Source organism: Belonocnema kinseyi, chromosome 8, assembly GCF_010883055.1.
Source record: "Belonocnema kinseyi isolate 2016_QV_RU_SX_M_011 chromosome 8, B_treatae_v1, whole genome shotgun sequence".
Lineage (NCBI taxonomy): Eukaryota > Metazoa > Arthropoda > Insecta > Hymenoptera > Cynipidae > Belonocnema > Belonocnema kinseyi.
The window spans coordinates 85,876,987-85,899,507 of NC_046664.1; the positions used below are offsets into that span (position 1 = coordinate 85,876,987).

Here is a 22,521-nt window from a genome sequence, read left to right on the forward strand (position 1 = left end):
GGATTAACTACTGTTGGGTAGGCAAACATATTCCCAGAATTTAGAGACAATCGAAAAACATGACTTTTTGAGTTGGGGCAGTTGAGGAATAATGCCCCATATCTAGCATTTACCGCTGCTAAACGGATCACTCGGGAAGCGCACTTCAGCGGAAATGCCTTGGCTTCATAAGGGTGCTTTCATGCCTCTGCAAGCAAGCAGCCTACATGCAGAAAACCCATGAGAATGAGAGAGATAGAGAATGGTCCATCTCTTTCATTCTTATGGGTTTTCTTCATGCAGGCTGCCTGCTTGCAGAGACATGGAAACACCCTAATACGCAGCTCTGTTTTTAACCTAAAAATGATTTTAGATCGCATTTCGGTGCGCATGCGTTGGTTTCATAAAAGATATTCCTTGATCTCGATTCTGATCTCGATTCTAAAGATACGTCGCGCGTTTAAATCCAACTAATAGGTGAAGAGCTAATGTGGCTTCAGACTTCGAGATTATATCGCAACCTCTTTTTTATGATAGAATAGGAGGATTTTAAATTTGAAAATATTTTCCTTAGTAAGAATGTTTTTCACCAAGAAGTTGCAAAATGATGATATTTTCAAAATCAAAGGCGTTTCCTAATCAATGCAAAGAACCAATGTATTTATTGTATTGCATATAAGAATTAATTATTGTTTTAACGGTCATGAAGTATATAAAACAACACTGCAATCTGAGCATGCTAAACGCTCGTAGTTTTCTTCTTTATTCCATTATTCATTGAATATGTTACTAATATTTATCTAGTTATCAAAAAATTGCAATTGCTTAGATGGGATTCATAAAAGTACAAGTTTTCTTTCGTGTAAGCCTATATTATTATAATTCAGGAGATAAAGTACTATTATGCAAATCAAAATAATTATTAGTTTTTTTTAAAACGTGAAAATCTATTCTGAAAATACATCGACTTTTAACAATTTTTAATAAACTTCTATAATATGAAAAATTCCATAATTTATTAACCCCGCAATTTGATAAGTAATACAATTGGTTGAAATGTAAATAAATATTAGTAACATATACAATCAACGTAAATCTAGACACTTCATGATTGTTTAAACGATAACGCAATTGTTATAATAAATACATTGGTTTCTTAAATTTACCATAAAACTCGTTTGATTTTTCAGATGCTATAATTTTGGAATTACTTACTTAAAATCAATTTTTTAAGCAATTGAACATTATTTAAACGATTACAAATTATTTTAAAAGTTAATAAAAATATATAGCACATCAATTACTAGTTATCTGGAAAAACGGTAGAAAAAAATTAATAAGATTCAATATATCGCAGAGTGCTCATTTCTCTAATTAGGGGGTGTTTTTCAGGGAGAATTAAAGACTTGAAGATTTCTCAATAAAGGAGTACACTTTTTATTTCACTTTATAACATTTTCACATTTAATTTGCACATTTTCAAAAGTGTAATTTTTCCCAATGTTAATTAAATAAGAAGCTGTAGTGGTCGTGCCGGGCTGTCTTTTTAATAACCGTTTTTACTCAATTTTTGAAAATATTATTTCTGGAGGCCCATTAACAATTTAAGCAGGCGACATGACAAACATTTCCAGATAAATATTTGGACCACCTCAATGGAACATAGTATGAGTGTGAAATTGGAATAAAGGAAAGAAAATTGAGATGGTGGCTATAAAAAAATATTTCAAAAGTCAGGGAATTTCAATAAGCGGCGCTTTAAATATTTGTCAAGGATAATAAATTTGAAATCTTTAAATTTTAATATGAAATAGTCTCATTCGACTTTTTTAAGTAAAAGTTTGAAGGTTAAACCACTTTATTAAAAAGTGATTTTTTGTTAAAGATTCATTATTTTAGTAGATAATTCGTCTATTTAGTTGAAAATTCGTTTTTTTTCGTGTTGATAAATAATTTTTCAAACTATAAATTAAACTATTGTTGTTTAAGACCCATCATTTTATGTTGATTGCAAATTAATCTCTTTAGCTGAAAGTTGAAATATTTGTTGAAAATTGCTTTTTTTTAATTGAAAATTCAAATACTTGTGTAAAAGACCATTTAAATACTTTGTTAACAATTTATTTTATCGGTTGAAGGCTTACCTTCTTGTTTGAAAATTGATCTATTCAGTTACGAATTCATTTTTTAAAATAATTTCTTTTACTGAATTTTAATTATTTTAATTTCAGTAAAAAAAAATTCTCTTCGTCGAAAAATAATTTTCAAGGGTTTAAATTTCCTCCTTATTGGTTAAAAAGCACATTTTTAGTTGAAAATTGATCTTGTTCAGTTGAAAATTCAGCCATTTGTTTTAAATTTCGTGTTTTTTGATAGAAATTTTATCGTCATGGTTGAAAACACTAGTTTACAGTTATTTTGTACATTTAGTGTGGTTAATTTTGCTAACGCATTTTTACCTGCTAATTTTAAAAATCACCTTGAAAAAATTGTGTATAGTCTGCTGTTCAAAATATGAATTTTGGAAAAAATCGATGATATCTTTACTCTGTGAACCATATCTTAAGTTAGAAATGACCAATCCTGGTTGCAAAAGGTATCAGAGTAAAAATGATCGAATCTGCAAGGAATATTATTGCCATTTTTCCTGATAAATTTGATTAGCGAGGGGCCATGAACCGAAATATAAAAAAGTCATTGTTTTAGTCGAAAATACACGTGAAAAACTTCGAACACCAATCCATAAAAACATTTTTCAATGCGATGTTCAAGTTTAGCAGGCCCAAATGCATGAGAAAAATATAGCGCAACTGAATGTAGAAACAATTTTAACTTTATAGACTAGGAAAATTTTGTTTTTAAATCAATTAACTTTGGTACACAGAGAGAAATTTCGAGATCTGAGTTCACGGAAGCGCGTGATTTTAGAGCTGCAATTTTTACGTGCTTTAAAGTCTCAGACTCTATGATCTAAAAGCATAAAGTCCGAGACCTGAAACCAAAGGGGGCGTGGCCTAATGTCTGAAACTTCGAGACCGTTCCTTTAAAATCAAGGGTTTCGAGATCTTAGATCACGCATTAAAGCATGATAAAATCAAGGAGCAGTTCCATGAAATAATCTCCCGAAATTTCTCGCCGTGTAGAAATGTCATTTTTATTGGTTAAACTACAATTATTAAATTTCTTGTTGAGAATTCATTATTCTATAGTTTCAAAATGCAACTGTTTGATTAAAAATGTAGCTATTTTGTTAAAGGAATAATTATTATGAGCATCACTCAAGTATTTTTCTGAAAATGCAATTGTTTATGGGTGTAGTTAGCAGCTTAATATTTTTTGTTTCAAAATTCGAATATTTGGTTAAAAATTCATCGTTGTTGGTAGAAATTTCAAGTATTTGGATGAAAAGTAATTATTTTATTGAAAATTGAACTGCATTGTACAAAATCCATTTATTTGGTTGAAAATTCAACTGCTTTTGGTTGAGGTTTAATATTTTTTGTCTAAAAATTCCACCATTTGGTTAAAAATTCAACTATTTTGTTAAAAAGTCGTTTATTATATTCTAAGATTGATATTTTTATAGAACAAGCATTCATCATTTTGGTTTGTAATAAATAAATAAATTTGTAATCTTACCATTTTAATCTGAAATTGTTTTCTTCCGCTTACAAAAGATTACATGTCAAAAATGTTACAATATTAAAATGCTAGTCTTTGAATGTTAATGGTTAGAAATAATGAAAAGTTGGTTTGGGAAAAATGTGGGAAAAGTGATGGAATTTTGAATATAAAGTATTTCGCTCGGTATTTCGACCAGCCTGCATTAAGTGCAACATTTTCATTTCATCTGCAAACAAGCAAATGCGAACGGGAACGAGTATTATAGGTGGTATCGAGATCGGGGTGGGTTTCCTTTGGCGTGATGTAATCTCGGTGACATAAATAGGTGTAATAGACGATCCTGTGCGCATTCGAATAAGAGCGTGAAAATCAAAGTAATAATAGGTCGCTTATACGTAACCGCGAGAGCGTAAATACTCTATCCTACGTTCTTTCGGTCGCCCTACATTTGCTTTGTCAATAAACTCCACGTTGCTTTTAATTCACAAATGCTTCGTTCTCGCTTACTGTTTTCAGATCGTGACGTTTCCTCAATGCATTTATAGAAAGTTTCTACATTGTCGTCATTTTCCTTGACAGTTCGTGAGATTATGACTGCAGACATAATGCAAACACCACAGACGCACACGCGTCGCTCTCATACAGAACTCTCTCTCATCTCTAACGCTTTATCATTCTTCCCATCCCATTGTCACGTTTTTGATCTCCAGACAATTCTGTCATTTAATATCAATGTTCATTCAGGGACAACCAAAAACTACGCCACAGTCTACAGGGTGGCCTTTATTCTTTACTTTTCGAATTTATTTGTTCTCACTTCTCAGCTTTGTTCGAATACCCCCCCCCCCCCTAAAAAAAGAAAATCTGAAAATTTAAGCGAAATCGGTTAATAATTAGAGTTTGCGCAAAGATAATGAAGTTTCCTATTGATTTAACACGATATAAAGTCAGCTTTTTGTAAATTTATTATAAGCCTTTGTTTTAGAAACCTCGGTGAAGCAGAGGTCTATATATAGAACTGCTAAAGTATCAGTTAAGTCCTTTAGATGAGTACATATACCGCTGGACCACTCCACTTCACTGTGTATGGGCCTTGGAAAATTTTTCTTTTACTAATTCTTTTACTTAACTAAAGGGGGCTTAGAATCACTGTATGAATTGCGCCTGCATGTAACTTTATTAGAACTATTAGCATTTGCCTGGAGCTCAGTCGGTTTTTTCGACAGTCGAGGTTAATGGGAGACATTTGACTCTACCCTCGGCGACAAACCTCCCAATCGACATCAGTAAAGTTAAAACACACCGAACACACAATCCGGTCATACGCCGCAGATGATCATTCATCCGAGTGCTATCCGCGCTCGAAATGGTTTGATATCTGGACTCTTCTCGAGTCGAGATCCCACTCGCAGCTAATTTATACGCGATGATATATTACAAGTAATTCCTTATTTCAGTACTTTGTTCAGAATACGTCAGAGAATAATAATAATCAATTATAACTTTTAAGGGCAAATTACTTAAATACACAGCTCTTATGGGCCTCAAAAGAAAACACCATACGTGAAAAATACGTGAAAAATATTTTCTACAAAATAATTTGTTTAAATAATTTTACAATCATTTAAATATTGCGTGCATGTTCAACTATATATTTTACCTAAAAACAGCAGGAGAAACATTTTATTCACAAAATTTTCGGCAGATTTTAATATTTTTAAGTACTAATTTGTTTTTTAAGAATACTCGTAGATGATTAAAAAAAATTTTTAATGCCTTATTTTTGCGATTTTTTGAAAGTTTGAAATATTTTTGGGTGTTTGTTTTTGTGAGAATACTCTTAAATGTTTAAACAATGAAAAATCGTTGACAAAATATATTCCTTTAGGCGGATTTTATGCAAAACAAGTAAATAACATGTACCCATTAAATCTGTGGAAAAATTAAAAAAGCGCATTTTTTGCACTTTGTCGATAAAAATACATAGAAAATCAGTACAATAAAATACATTTAACAAATTTTTTATTTGTTTTAACATTTAAGAGTATTCTTAGGTAATAAAGTAGTACCTAAAAATATTTCAATTTTCGCAATGCGCCAAAAATAAATTATATAAATTAAACAAAATTGCTTCAATTAACAATTTAAATTTGTTTAAATATTTACAAGTATTCTTAGAAAAGATATTAGCGATTAAAAATAATAAAATCTGTCGAAAATTTGATGAGATAAAAAAATTTTTCTCCTCTTTTCTTTAGGTAAACTATATACTTGAAAAACAGGTATTATTTCAATAACTCTTAAATTACTGACACATATTATTTTAGTTTAATAATTTATTAAATAATTTATAACACCCAGAAAATACGTCGATTTCGAAACTCAAACTGTTTAAACAGTTGGAAATTATAGTTAGCAGATCACTGAATATTAATTAATTACTGATTAATGACGTTTATTGATGAAAAAAACTTTACAAAAAGCTGACTTTTTCCTATTTTAAATCAATTGGAAACTTCATGATCTTTGCTCGATTCCTAAATATTAACCGATTTCACTCAAATGTAGAGATTTTTTGGGACATTCGAAAAGAAGTGGGAGGTGAAAGTAAACATTTTTTTAAATCCACCAATTATGAATAAGAACAACCGTACTGTGACACATTTGAAAAAAAAGAATTCTTTGGTTAAAAATAACGTACACCCACAAACATGAAAAAGAGACATTTTGAGCTCGATTTTTAAATTAATTTTTTTTGGTAAGTAAACGAATGTCTAAAAAATGCCTATTTTTCTATTTCGCGTTCCCGTTGCTCGTTAATAATTGAAAAATTGCTAGAATCGCCTACGCTTCATAGAGAAACATTAGTTCAATATTTTTTTTATGATATAATAAACAAAACAAAATTTTAATAAAAAATTATTTGTTGAAAGTGTTTTTCCTATAATTTTCAATAATTTTACGGTTTTAAAATTAATTTTTTAAGAAATTCGGATGGAAACAACATTATTTTGATTATGAAAAAATTTATCTTGAGATTATTCGTTTTAATATTACAGGAGAGTACCCAAATATGAGATACCAACTCTGTTTGGTGTGATTGTCGGAATTCTATGGACTGAATTTCAAAGTAATATAGGTCATTTTAAAGGGAATTTAATTTACCCTAAGGCGCTTTAATGAAAATATTGTATCAAAATTTTCTTTTGGCTGAAAATACCAAAAAATGTTAGAAAGTAGGAACCGCAGGTATCTCATATTATGAGAATCACACCGTGCAACTACGCACTTTACGCCTAACCTTTACAATGAAAAAATTGTATACTATCGATATTTTCCTTCTTAGTTATTCAATTCCTATCGCTCCAGGCAGACTTGTCTGCTAAATACTTATTTAATTCATAATAAATAGGAAGTAAAAATGTTCTAAATTTAAACAAGTTTTACTATTATTTTAAAAATTATGGATAATTGTTTTCATGTATAGTTTTTGGTACTGAACAATCGTAAACAATTGGAAAATAAAAATAAATAAATAAAAACACTGAGAAAAATGTTTGTTTGAATCAAAAAAATTATTTCTTTAATATGGGGTCAAACAAATGTTTATTTGATTCAAATAAATTTTTGCTTTGTTTTAATAAAACTATTATTTAAATTGAGTGACATTCTTGTTTACATTGAATATATATTTTTTAAATTAATTATAGATTTTTTTCAAGTGAGGTAAATCATTTCGTTTACAGTTGTTTTTTTTTCTGGGTGCAGAAAAGTAATTTTTATGCAAAGCCTCGTAGTAAAGATAGCGGACTCGGCGGCTGTCCCATTGCTGTCAAATGTGTAAGCAAAAATTCGCCATAATTTTTGAACTAATGGAAAAATTTGAAATAAATTTTCAATTATTTGAATCTTTAAATCAAGAAAGATAGTAAAAGATATTAAACGATATTTAAATATTTTTTTTACATATTTTGAATTCAATCCACACTATTTTTTACGTAGCTCAAACGATTCGATTGATTTGAGCAATTTCACTCCGCCCTACTATTCACTTGAATAAAACTAAATTCATTTTACTCAAAATTTGAGTTCTAGGTAAATTGAAATGAATTCATTATAATTGAAGAGCATTGAAAAAATAAAAAATTTACCTATTGAAAATTTAAAAATGGAGTGCCTACATTAGAGGTTGTTAAAAATTGGTCAAGTCTGCAATATCAAATACTTCCGAATTTGAATAGTTTAACTTTATACCAAATTTTGTAACCTTGAAATTTAAAGTAGTTCAATTAAGAGTATTGTTGAACTTTTTACTCTTCCAACTTAATTTTTGTTTAGCTACTCAATTTGTAATTTTATATCACAATTTTCATTAAATCGTCGTTAAATTGTTTTGAAAGCTCCTTTCAAAATGCCAATCTTAGTGTGTGCAATAGCGTGCAGTCTTCAAGACATTTTGTTTACATTTTGAATACAATATTTTTTAATTTGAAGCCTATTAATGTGCAACGTTTCAATTTTGAAGTATTAAAAATTCTGTACAAAACATTTTTTAAATGGAATATTAAAAGTTAGTCAATAAAAAATAAGGCTCTATATATTTTAAATGAATATATTTTCATTTAAGATTTAAAATCTGTTTCAGTTTGCAACTTCGTGGTGCACGACCGCTGTCTCAAGGCCGTCGTCTCTCCCTGCTCCAGCATCGCGGCAAGCCTGATAAAAGTAAAAACTATACGCATAATTAATTTTACTAAAATTTATTGATGCAGTACTAATATATTAAATATTGCACAAATTTTTGAAGATAGTAAATTAAATTTGAATTAATAAAGACACGTCAAACCTAGTTTATTGTAACTTCTTCGAAACGTAAACACCTCTCGTCTAATCCAACTTGAGAGGGGACCCCAACACTTCATATATCCGTGAGGTAGTCTCACAATACATTCCCGCTTCTGTGCTGCCATTGGCTAAATGGAACATATGACCATCAGTGGTGGGAGCTGCGAAAGTTGAGATAGAAAGTTGAGATAGATCTTGGCTTGTAATAAACGAGTGTTGCAATAAACGAGGTTTGACTGTAAATGTGAGCAGATTTGGGGCTATTTAAATTTTTAATAATATTTATAAAAATCGTGAACTACCATTTTATAATGAAGAAAAAATGATTTAAAAAATGGTATTTTTTATTTGATTAATTTATTAAAAAAAAATTTGTTCTGAGTTTAATTCATTTTGCAGAACCCGGTTGCACACTGTTGGTCGGAACAGGTAACACACAGAAGAAAATTTTGCAACGTCTGTCGAAAACGGCTCGATGATCATACAACGTCCATACATTGTGAAAGTAAGTCTTGTAGCGTTTATTATTTAATAATTGATATTATTCATATGGAAAATTAACGAAAATTTGAGATTCCTTAGTTCCGATATATGATTCTTCATATTTTTATTAAGTAACGCTTTTTATTAATGCATAAGGGATTTAAAATTACAGTGTTTTGAATTTTTTGAAAAAGATATAAAAAAATTGAACCCAACTTTCCTCTTAAACATCCTACATTTTTTGTTATTCTCTTACATTCCAGTTCCTTAAAGATAAAAACTCATTATTTAACTGTATTCAAAAATATATTTATCCACGTGTCTCTTTTAAGTATTTTAATTGTTTAATTTTTTCATTTTAGTACTTATTTGCATTAGCGTTGATAATAAATATTTTTTCCGATTTGAAATTGTTTGTCCAAAATCTCATATTTTAATAATATTCTCGAATTTTCGCCCATATAAAAATATAATCAAATTAATTTTCTTTTTAGTTTGCGAGTACTTCGTTCACACAGATTGTCAGGACTTTGCTGTAGCAGATTGTAAGGAGAATGCAACATATTTGCCTGGAAAAGATTTAGTATCAGTAAAGCATTCGCATCACTGGCGAGAAGGCAATCTTCCTACTAATTCCAAATGCGCTTGGTGTAAGAAAAGTTGTTTTTCCGTAGAGTGCCTCGCTGGATTTCGTTGCGAATGGTGTGGAATGACGGTAAAAGATTTTTTTAAATAATTATATGATTCAAAAAATATTTAAATTTTACGGTAATTTTTTAACCTTAACTCGAGAAGGAGTCTTCTTGAACACAAAGAACGATTTTTAATAAGAAATGTAATGAATAACCTAATCTCTATTAAACTGAACCTATACCAAATTCTTTAAGCTTTTCCAATTATGAATATTATATCAAAAATTTATGAGTTTCAAAACTTTTGTGAGGCAATATTATTATTTTTTTAAATGATTTATTTTGCTGTCAGTAAAATTTTCACTCAAAAAATTGTTTATTTATACTCGTTACTCAAGGTTTTGAAAATTATCAATATTATTCAAAATTTTTCTACATTTTTAAAACATTTTATTCAAATGATGAAATTAAACTTATGTTAAATCCAAATCCTAATGGGTTTTTATCATTTAAACTTTAACTCTAATAAATAAGCTCTTCGAAAAATGAAAAATAAAAATGCTAAGAATCAAAGAGACCAAATTTTGACAATAGCTTATATTCACATAAAATAACAACAAAAAATGTTTTAGGTGTGCTTCTTTAAATACGAATTTGGTTATTAAACATTTTGTATTATAGATGTTAAAAATTTGACTTGTTTAATTGTTAAAAGTACATTCTGATTAAAAATATAAATATTTTAATTTATATTAAAAAAATAATTCACTACATAGTAAACATAAATCATACATTTCTCGCATCTCTTCTTTTTTAAAATAAGATCCTTCAATAGATAATCCTGGGTTTGTCCAGCCATACATGCGCGATTTTTTTCTTTACTAGAGAAACTATTGTAAACCGTTTTCTGCCTGCAGTTTAAAACAAATTTTTAAACATTGATTTTTATTTTAGTATTTATCCTCAAGTTTTCATAGATTTTTAATTTTATTCGTAGTTTGCATTGATTTTACAAATTAAAAAGTTGGATAAGGTTGACCTCAAGATGTAGGCACAACGAATAAAAGTGCTATAATTCAAATATTTAAAAAATACACATGAAAATCTGATATCAAGGTTTTGAATTTTTTTTTAAATTTTAAATTACTGTGGTATACATTAAATTTTCTAGTAGTTAAGAGTAATAGAAAGCAACTGCTAGTTTCTTGTAACTAGTTAATTTAAGTACATACTTTTTTGCTAACTATAGCGATAAAGAAGATACTTTTGTAAATAATTAACGAATTGGTTAACTGTTATAATTTTCTTAATAAAATAGCTCTAAAGATCGTTACTTTGTTTAGTGACTTTCAAAATGCAGTTCACAAGTGTTTTCATGACAATCAATACATTTGATTACTTTTGCAAATTTTGTTTTTTCTTCACTAATCAAATTGTGACGGCTAGTTTTAGAAAGATTTTTTAACACAGCAGGAATCATATTGAAAAATTATTCACTTGCCTGATTTATTTGAAAAAAGTGACAAAATGACTTAGTGACTTATTTCTAAACCACAAAGTGTTTAATATTAACTAAAAGCGACTAATCTGCGTTAAGAGTGGGACTAATGTTTTTTTAAATGCAACAGAATTTTAAGGAGTTCGATGAAATTTATAGAAACGATCTGTCTACTCCCCTTATAAGTCAATGCCAATAAGAATAATTCTATGAAACACAGAATAATTTAAGGAGAATTAAGAAAAAATCAAGGGAATTGAAAATGATCCGAAATATTCCACTAATTTCAGTAGAATTGCAGTGTATTTGGAAGAATTCAATGAAACCTAATTTTAATTAATTGAGTAGAATTGAGTTAATTTGGAACAATTCAGTGAGAAGGAAGAAAATTCCTGGCAAATTCAACAAAATGCAACTGAATCTTTATAGTATAAAAGAAATGAGAAGAATTCGATAAAATTCATAAAAATTACAAGGAGATTTTATATTTGCCACGTCGTAGATCAACAAGAAAACTTAAAAGAAAAAACTGATATGTGATGCACATGCTTACAGCGCGCGCATCGATACAAGGCCGGGGCAGTCAATGAACCTCGCTTAGCAAAAGTCACCCGATGACTCGCGGTAGAGGTGGGGGCCTCTCCAGCCTTACGATCCGAAAAATTCATACGTTTCACGGCCTCTGAAATAGGCAAGAGTTCGCTGTAATTAATTGATTTCAATCAAATTATAGTGAATTTAGTATAATTAAAGGGAATTGAAGAGAATTCGATAAAACTTATATACGAAATTAAAATATATGAAAAATAATACAAGTGAATACGACAATTTGTTCGAAAAATTTCATTAAATTTAGATATATAAGAGTCAGTAGAATTATTAAATAATCTAATTACTATCATTACATTGAGAGGCTTTTTGTTAGAATAAATGATCAAAATGAATGAGAATTTAATATAATGTCGTTTCAAAACAGGGAAAACAGGGTTTGCGTATCAAAAATTAATATAGCGGTTTTCAGCCGACAAAACTAATATTTTTGTTTGAACAAATGGAAAGGATGTTGCATTAACTCTTATAAAACTTGCGAGAATTTAAAATTCAATATATCAAAGTTAACAATTAAAGTTAAAACGGTAGTCTTACATTTATTTGAAAGAGTGAAAACATCGCTTAAAGTTGCCATACAAAGCATATGGAGAATCTCAAACGACTATATGAAAAATAACTCACTCCACCAAAAGATTTAGCCTTCAGAAGGAGAAAATAAATACAACTAAATATATAAATACGCGTACAATTATTATTTTTATTATTATATACTTAATTTATTCACTACATACATAATTGCACGCTTAATCGCTATGAAAAATCTGAGCGGCTGCGGCGAGATTCGAACCTAACTTACCTAAAGCACTAACCCATTCCCTAACTACTAAACCTCACGGGTAACTTACATTATGGAATATTTGGTAAAAATCTCGGCTAAGCGGCGTCGTTTGAAAACTCGGGGTATTAGGATTTTTAATGATTAAATTGATTTTTCATAAAATTCATTTTTTAACGGAACTGATAATATTCTTGTATGCATAACATTCTCTAATTTAATATCTCAGTAACTCAGTATAATAAACTTGATTGTATTTAGATGTAATAATTTATAAATTGTACTCATTGAATTAAATCTTATTACCTTAATGTATAAATTTCGTGATAAAGAATTCCTAATGTTTTAAATATAATAGTAAATCGACGAATTTAAAATAGAGAGAGTGAACTTTTATTTTAAATATTGTGAATCATAACCTTTTGGCTCGATCGCAAAATGGAAAAAACAATCGAGGAGCATTCTCAAACGAAACTATGTGAAAAATTGAGAATAATGATTTCATAGTTTCCTATGCGTTTCAGATTTCGGTCAACATCATATTGACAATATCAATTTCCAAAATACTTTTTTCGACATTATGATATTCACTATTATTATCATTCAAATTTTTTTTCGAAAACTCACTCAAAAGAATATCATTTTTTGGTAGTGTTAATTCTTGAAATGGAGATTCATAATATTTCGTATTTAGAATACTACTTTGTCGTCTTCGTGTTTTAAATATTCGTATGATAATTTTAAACTTTGGTACTGAATTACGAATAAATATAATAAAACCTCGGTTTTCCCTATTTTGGAACGATATTATACTAAAGTCTAATTCATTTATTTTATTAATTCTAAGGAAAGGTCTCTCAGCGTACATCAAATTAATCTAAATTAATCATAAGGTGAAATCCCTAAGAATTGAGGGTGAATTTAAAAGTCTTCATGGCGAATTAAAAAAATTGAAATACAATAAAGACGCATTTAATTCAGTGGGTTTTAAGGAAATCTCAACAAATTCAGGATGAATTACAAAAAAGCGAAGAAATTTAAAAAGAATTAATTATATTAAGAAATGCTTCGGGTTTATTTTAGAGTAAAATATTGATCCTACTCATATTATCAATTTTCCAGCACTTATAAAACTCATAACAAGTAAATGTGTACTTAACTTTTGACGCGAATATAAGGTAATCAATTTAAAGTAAATCGTTAAAATTTTAAAGTGGTTATTTAAACTTGGAAAGCTGCAGTTTTAATTGCTTCATTTGTAATTTGTAAGTGAAACTTTTTTTCGATGTATGAATAAAAAATGAACAACTATTGCTTTCAAGTTACTTAAAATCTTACTTAAAATGCCTTAAAATTATATAATTTTTAACATTTATATATTTACTGATATATTATTCCATTTGGAGCATTGAAAATGATAGCGTGGATTTATATTTTTTAATCAGATATCTTTAAAGTGCTCGATTTACAAAAGTTTAAAATTACGAATTTTGCAGTTTAACTTTAAATTGTCCAATTGAACAGTGTCAAGAGCTTCCATTATATATAGGAGTAAATTATTGAATCTATAATGCAGTTTTGATTACTTCAAATAACAAAATTTTAGTTATAAGAGTTCAAATTTTTCAATTTCAATAACCGAAAAAAAGTTTTGTGCGAAATAAAAAATGACTGGGCATTTTTTGACTCGATTAAAACAACCACCCTGTAGTTCCTTTTAAGAAGTATTTGACCCATTTTTGGTAATCAGCCCTTTAATATGTTTAAAGGCCTCAACAAAAAAATGTTAGCTCCTTCTACTTTTTTGCGATGTATTATTCACGAGGATCCTCACTTGTTTGTTCATATTTTCGAGGTAGAGAAAGCAATCAATTAATTTTGTTTTAGTCACATGCTTACTGCTACAAGAATATCCCGTTAGAATGTACTTTTGGAAGTCTGGAAAAGATCTACCTGCCGCCTCATGCAGTCAGTATTCCACGTACCGAAGTACCGATGGAAGCCATAATTGGGGTTCAAGTAAGGCGTAAAGAAGTCATCACGCGTGAGTATTCCTGTCGTAAGTGTCTGCTTAATTTCTTACACTCATAGGCACCATAAATTAAAATGACCAATTAAAACTCACGAAAACATTTTTTTAATTTAAAATTACTTCAATTTTCCTCAAAGAAATCGCACATCTAGCTTTTCTACATTTACATGCAATTTCTGTTTCAAAAGCGCTGTCTTTTTTCAGTATTGTATAATAATTACAATAATATACGATTAGATGAAAGTTTATAGAAGTAACCAGATCAGTTTCAAATATTTTCATTTCGCATTCCTTACATCTCAATGCTTCATATCTCGTCTTGTTTTACTTTGCATTCTTAGGATAGTTCAATTTATTTCTTATAGTTCTCTGATTATAAGAGCGTACAGCTTTCGAAGTTAATAGTTTTGTTTAAATTTGTTCAAAATGTGCAAAAATTAAGAGTTAAAATTAATAGAATTATTAGAACCAAATGTTTGGAAGGTTATAGTCAAGTAGCTCAGGCCTATATCAGAAAGAATTTAGTGCTCAAAATAAAAGCGGACTTCCCATTTTCTCTCACCAGAATCATGATTAATCGGTGTTTTTTTATTCGTTCTTCAGAAATGTAAAATAATACATTTTTATATATCTCTTAAAACGAGGGGTACATTATTTTGCACAACCTCTAACATTATGCTGCAATCACTTGTAATTGAAAAGTAGCTCACAAGGTTCTCTCATAACCCTTCTCTCGCAAACATATTAATGGCACAAAAAATATATAAATTGTAGTCTACATTGTAACAAACAAGTTTTTTATGTCATTTTTAATTTTTTTTTCGACACTTAAAAGCTGCAAATACATTTTGTTTTTGCATCTTTAATTTCAAAACTATTGTTTAAATTGCTTCGAGTCTCAATTTAGCTCTGCGGTATATTGGTAGCAAGTGTTTTTTCCTAAAAAAAATAAAAATTTTAATCACTGTCCAAAGTTAAAAGAACAAACGCCTCGAGCGAAAAACAACTCCACCTCCATTTTCTTAGAAATTAATGAAATTTTTCAATCAAACTTTTTTTTATCGATTTAGAAATTCAATAGTTAGAAATAATTTTTTTCTGTATATGTTTTAAAAACATATTTTTTTCTACATTGCAAATTTGATTTTTCAGAACGGTTTTTATGCCTGCCGAAAAAATCCTTAAAAAGGCGCTTATGCCCTTATACGGGGCTACTCTTCAATTACAGTCTACAATCGCTTAAATTGTTATGTTTTGAATTTAAAAATCCTCTTTGTATGCTTCTAACTCAGCATAAAGTTTTTAACTTTTCAAATTGAAATTGCTTCAATTAGTAACCCATTTCTTTGTTCAAGTTTTCACAAAATTATAAATTATTCACTTTATTGAGATTCTTATTTAATTAAAAAATCGTAGAGATTTTGAAAATGTTTGACATTTTAATATATCTAATAAATCTAAGTTGAAGGCCAAATTTCAATTTTTATAAAAAGATACCCATTGCAAAAAAACGTCAAATTTTAATGTATGCGAAAAATTGGCGTAACTCTGCAAATAATTAACATTTTTTAATGCTTTTAGACTTATTTTAAAGGCAATAGTCTCAAGTATTTTTCTAAATTATTAATATATTTTTAGAACTTTTTCCATAAATTCTACTCTGATGTCAAACTTGATACAAAAAAGTCGCAAAAGTTAAAAAATGTGTAAATGCTTACACAAATTCCGAAAAATCATTTTTCATGATATTTAAATAAATTCTAGTAATATGTATAAGAATATTATTGTTTTCATGTTTATAAATCATGTGGTGAGTATAATCATTATTTGAAATTTCGCGACTTTGCACAAAGTTCGACCGTAGGGTAGAATCTAGGGAAAACACTATCAAAATATTTAAAAAATATAACAAATTGGTATCACTCTAAAAATAATCAACATTTCAAAAATTTCTTTGGCTCATTTTTAAGTTAAATATCCATAGTATTTTGTTACGTTTTTAAGATAAATTATTAAAATTTTAATTGAATGGTCATTTTCCATTCTCTTGCAATAATCTGTCATGAAATGGTAAAAAATTCAAAATTTTGTACTCCTCGTTCCAATAGCATGCGTATTAAAAAATAATTATTTGAATCAATATTATCCACCCTATCCCGTGTATCATCTAAAAAGTATGATGTAAATGTCAAACTCAACATTTTTTAATTATCTCTATCATATTATGCAAATTTTATTGTATCCTTGAGTTAAACATTTCTCGTAAAAATAGCCAGTTTTTGTATCTAGAACATGTCTCTTACATTATGTCCTCGTATTGATTTACATAGGTATGAAGTAAATTGAAAAAAGATGCTTGAAACCTTCGATCTTTAATATATAGAATATAGATATAGTGATACATCATGTTACTTTCAAAAAGCTTTTGTTGTTCTTTTCACAAATCTCAGTTCATTAATCGATGGCACTCTCAAATATTTGTGTTATAATTCAACTCTCGATAATTTTGTAATTTGTACATATTTTACATCGTTCGATGCTATAAATCAATATAAAAGGAATGAGAAAGTACGTGTAGAAAAATAGGTATAAAGTTTTCTAGCATTGAGGGTTGTCAGTTAAAGGTACAGAAATATTCATATTTCAGCCACTATTATTTTCCAAATATAAATTCAGTATTTTTCACATATTCAGTGGAAAATTTCAGAGAATACCACTTTTTGTACCGCTTTTTTTTCGTCCCCATTGCGCAGTACTTAGCTTGTGCCCGAGCTATTACATTTGCTCCATACGTTTACAAGCGTGCCTCTTTTAAAAATAGAATAATTTTTCCAGTGTTTACTTAATTAAATTTGTGTTCTCAATTTTTCTTGTAAATGAAGGAAATTACATTAGGTACAAAGTCACTTGATTTTTATTTGCAATAAGTCTATTTTGGATCCTATCACAAGGAATATTTTCTGGTTAATTTATCCATAAAGTAAAATCAAAATTTGTTTTAAAATGTATTGGGAAATAAAGAGAAGAGCAAGTATTTGAGAAGCAGGATTGAAAAATAAGAAAAATTGTGATTCACCTTGGTAGCTATTTTCTTAAAGGCAGGGCCTATACTAAGAGTTGTTAGAATTAACCAAAACAAATTAAAGTTTTTAAAGATTTATTTATTCAATTTTCCATTACAAACTTTATTTTGTGTTTAAAAATTAAATTAAGTTTACAAAGTTTTAAGTTTTTATTAATTTTTTTGTTAAGAATATTATTTTATTTAAAAGCAGAATTTTTTAATTAAGTCTTCTGAATTCGAGCTAAATATTTTGCACCGTATTGGTTTTTACTTTATGGTCCTTATAGTTTTAAACACTTGAAGTTTGAAATTCTTCAATTTTAGATGATTTCAGCTTTATATTTTACATTAATTTGAAATTTATCAATCTCAAAAAAATTAATTTTCAATGTTTTAAATTGGAATTCCTAATTTTCTAACACTATAATTTTGAAATTCTTGAATAACATTTTACTTTAAAAGGCTACCAATTTAAAACTCTTTATTTTTGAACCCAACTATTTCAATTCATCACTGTTGTTCATTTTGTTACATCAAATTAATTTAATTCAATTTTTCAATTTAATTTCAAGTCTCGAAATTTTTAACCATTTTTAACGTGTCAATTTCAACTCGTACCAAAATCAGTTTAAAAAGTACCAAAATTTAGTTTAAAAAGTCAAATTAGATTTAAGGAAAGCCTAAATCGTTTTTGTTTACTTTAAGCAAAAGTAGGGGTGTTTTTAAAAAGAAAAAATCAGTGATTCGGCTGTTTCTGAGTTTTTTTTACAAGGGGGACTAACATCCTTTGGAATTCTGTTTAAATTCATACTCCTTCAACTAATAGGTCATTACCAAACTTGTAATATGCTAAAGTAATAAGATGCGCTTTTAGTGATTCTTAAAAAAGACGAATTTTTAAAAAAGCACACATGTCTCATGGACCGCGATGCGAAAGTCCTGAAACTCCCGGTTAGATCAGGCGGTAACGTTGCGAGTTTGTAACCGGAAATTCTGGACTCGAATCCTGCTGTCGTAATTTTTGACAGTCTTTTCTATTATATATTTTTAAATTGCAAATTACTGTAAATTTTATTTATTTCAAAACGAAATATTCATTTTTTACCATGATTTTCCTACGAAAAAAATTTTTTTTTTCAACCTTTACCATATTTACTCCAAGAGAATTTTTATTTACAGAAAATTCTCATCTTTCTTCAGTTGAAAAAAATTTGAAAGTTTTATATTTGAATATTCATATTTTTGTTATTATTTTATTAGTAAAATAAAATTATGTAAAAACAGAATATAAAAAAGACATTTTCTATTACAGTACAAGTCCAATAACTTTCCAACTTCGGGGCTGTAGGGACGGAAAATTCCACGAATTGTGGACTTATCGGATGCCCTCTCTAGTAGCACGATATTAGGTGCGCGCGTGCGTAAATCATGGGCGCAAATCATTAGCAAAATAGCGCACGTAGTGGGAGAACCACAATTAGTGCACGTGCTGTACGTGTGATGACGTATTAAGGGGAGTGTGCACTTATCGGACGGCAAGTTATCGGACTTCTACTGTATTATTGTATTATTATTTTTAGATTACACGGGAAAAAATGTCCTGTAAAAATTGTAGAATTAGTCCAGGAATCTTGGATGGGTACCAAAATGTTGTAGGTTTTGAATGAATGTTAATAAGAGATTTAAAACTTTTTAATATTATATGCAAGCGGATCTTCCAATTGTCGATAATAGCCTAGAGAGAAAAATAGCGCACTGATATTACAGTAAGTCCTATAGCCAGTATTGGCAAATATATCTGCGTATCGATGTGCGCAGTCGAACATCAGTCGGCAATGCGCAATAAAGATGGGCTTGTATTTTAACGCAAAAAACGGTTCACAGGCTTGGACAAAAATTTTGGTTTTTTATTGTACGTATAGCAGATATTTTATAGCACAAATGTTTTTTTAATTTAAGAAAAAGTTTCTTTTATTAACTGCCAGGGTCATTAGCGGCTTGTACTGTAAGGTTAATTATAAACTGTATGGTAATCTGTCGGATAGTATACCAAGGGACAAAAGCGAAGCTTTCAGAAAGCACGTCCAGCCTCGCTTCCTGCTTTGGGAATCGAACCCGCGCCAGCGCGCGCTGGCAGCCAACGTGGCTGTCAAGGCTGCAATGTTGGAATATAGGACAATCACTATACCATCTGAGCCACGATGACTCCTTTAAGAAAATTTGTTAGCAACAATAAATGTAGAATTGAAGAATATTCAATATTTAGTATTTGTATAATTAATTAAATATTGATCAAAGTTAAAGTCAAGTTTAAGATGGTTTCTCTAAGCAGAAGTATTTTATAGTAATGAATGTGATATTCACAGATTTATAATATTTCTATTCAATTTTACTTAAGTGTTATTTTTATAGAATTCAAAAGTAGGTTGGTTATTTTCATTATCGTATTTAAGGATTCAATACTAGGCTTGAGATGAAAATAATGTTTGAGATTCAGTATGAAGTGTGTTGGGGAGGAATACGAAAAAATTCGGTAAACGTGATTTACATAACATATTAGTTTATTGGAAATTAAATAAAACCTGGCAGCGCGGGGGTGCGTCGCGATTGACAGACCAGCGTGTACCCTGCCCTGGCTGCCCTACGACCTACTTTCAGGGCAGTGTCTGCGAGCTTGGCCAGACCACCCCTTTCCTCAGGGGTCCTTTGTTAGAAAATGGGAAAAAATGTGAGATTAAAACATTCTTAATTTTGTAATCAGTGACTTAAAAGTAATATATTTGGAGTCTATGTACACAGAAAATCGCCGATCCTCCAATGTACACTGAAATCGGTGTTGAATAGAGATGCAACAAATTTGCACCACGAAGGTTCATTCGAAGAATCTAGGGGAAAAGCATCATTTAGAGTTTAGACACTGTTTTTTTCTCATCCAGTACAAACTGTAAGTCATCTGTCAAGATCATTTTGTCGGTCGTTATTTGAGTGAAACAGATGTTAATAAGCAGGTAAGTTATAATGATAATTACCTAACTTTTTATTTCCTCTCATTTACCAGCGACTAAATAGTCTTGGAATAAAAATAGTACTTGGCGTGATGTGATATCCAAATGTTAGGTTAGTCAAAACCTACTGTATGAGATTCAAACCACCAAAGCCGGGATGTACAAACTTAGTCGTGACCGTCTGCATTGAAATTGATGCCTGTTCATTCGAACAAATTTCCACTAGATTTTCTGCGGAAGTTTAAAAGTATCTTAGATATCTAATCTTGCAGTGGCTAGTATCATACATGAAAGATAAGGTAAATACAATTGTATAATAAAAAGAGAAATTTGTTTTTCGCGATGAGTAGGGATGTAAATTTGCATGAAACTTTAGCCTGATGAAAAGTTTCATGAAACATTGGGAGTTTAGTGAAACATTGCAATGTTTCAAATATAGCAGCGGGAACATTCAAACTGATAAGATAAGAGCCTATTAGGTATTTTCACTTCAATAAACAGTCAACTTCACTTCGTAGATTGCTAAGGGGTAAATAAGGGACCAAATGTATGGGATTCAGTTCATTTTTGCCCTATTTTGCTAACATCTTCGTAAAAGGTAATTTTTTCTATATAAGTGTAGTTAAAAAATAGTTTTTATTTTTTAATTACTATTTAATGAAATAATAAAATAATAATAATGATGATTAATTACAAATATATTAGAGAAATAAAGTTTTGATCCATTTTTCCCCCTCAGCTTTTAACAAAGTGAAGTTAGCTGATGGTTGAAGTGAAAATACCATATTGAGGCTTTCATATCCCGACTTTTTCCTGCCGGCTGATTTGATTTATTTTTCCGGTTTGCACTGTGGACCAATGAAAAATCAATTCTTATAACTTAAGTAAATAATTATTAAAATATCCACAAGGATATATACAAGTTGTGTAACTTTGATTTCAAGCAAAAAAAATACAACACATATATTATATTTATAACAATTTATTTTCAGTGAATTCCAAAGAGAAATTTCTTGGAAAAGTGATTGAAAATAATTATTTATAAGTTTTTAATATTTTGTATGTATTTTTCTGGGAATTCATATAATTATATAACCTATAAATAAATAAATTATCACGACTGCATTGTAGTTATGCTTTCTTTTTTTTTTATTTCAAGCGTCGTTTTGTCACGTCTCAATGGAAAAGAACAATCTGAAATTTTGTTTTAGAATTATTCAAATATTATCAGTATTATATTCTGCAATTAGCTTCTATATATCAAGCTGCTGAAATATCATATGGTATTTAAAAAAATGTATCTATTAACAAATATTTTGAGAAATATTAGTCAGTCTTTCAAATTCAATGAAAATAAACTGTTATTCATCAAATATATGTGTTATAAAATTTTTTCTTGTCTGAAATCAAAAGTTACACAATTTGTATACATTCGTGTGTATATTTTAATAATTATTTATTTAAATTACAAGAATTGTTTTTCAATGTAATGTATTTTTTTCAATGTAATTCAAAGGGTAGACAACAAGCGCTCAACCCTAACGCACGCATGAATGAAAATTATTATCATTTTATTATTGCATTAAATAGTCCCTAAAAAAGAAAAACTATTTTTCAATTGCACTTATACAGAAAAATTACTTTCCACGAAGATATTAGAAAAATAGAGCAAAAATGAACCGACTCCCATGCATTTGGTCAACTGTTACTCCTTCAGTATTCAACGAAGTGAAGTGAGCTAGTGATTGGAGTGAAAATACCTTATTGTATATGTAGACGGTCATGACTTTTTCTATACGTCCCGGCTTTAGTTTAAATGTCGACGGGCATGACTAACCTAACTTTTGGAAGTTGCATTAGGAAGTTATAATTTTATTCTAAGTGACTGGTACGCCCTATTAAATGAAAGAAATTTGGAAATTAGGTAAATATTGTTTCAATTGGTTTCCTTATTAACAATTATTTAGGCTAA

General features: G+C 29.1%; 1 protein-coding gene across 6 annotated transcripts in view; it reads left to right on the top strand.

The window, feature by feature from the left end:
* The window catches only part of LOC117177806 (diacylglycerol kinase theta), an 86,703-nt gene that overhangs the window by 26,313 nt on the left and 37,869 nt on the right, over positions 1–22,521 (top strand). For 5 of the 6 annotated variants that reach the window (XM_033368743.1, XM_033368744.1, XM_033368746.1 and 2 more), the window contains exons 2-5: positions 8,249–8,328; positions 8,848–8,953; positions 9,426–9,646; positions 14,336–14,507. In XM_033368743.1, the coding sequence (XP_033224634.1) occupies positions 8,249–8,328; positions 8,848–8,953; positions 9,426–9,646; positions 14,336–14,507 (579 nt within the window). The remainder of the gene's footprint in view (positions 1–8,248; positions 8,329–8,847; positions 8,954–9,425; positions 9,647–14,335; positions 14,508–22,521) is intronic. The other variant, XM_033368747.1, reaches the window with a different exon arrangement.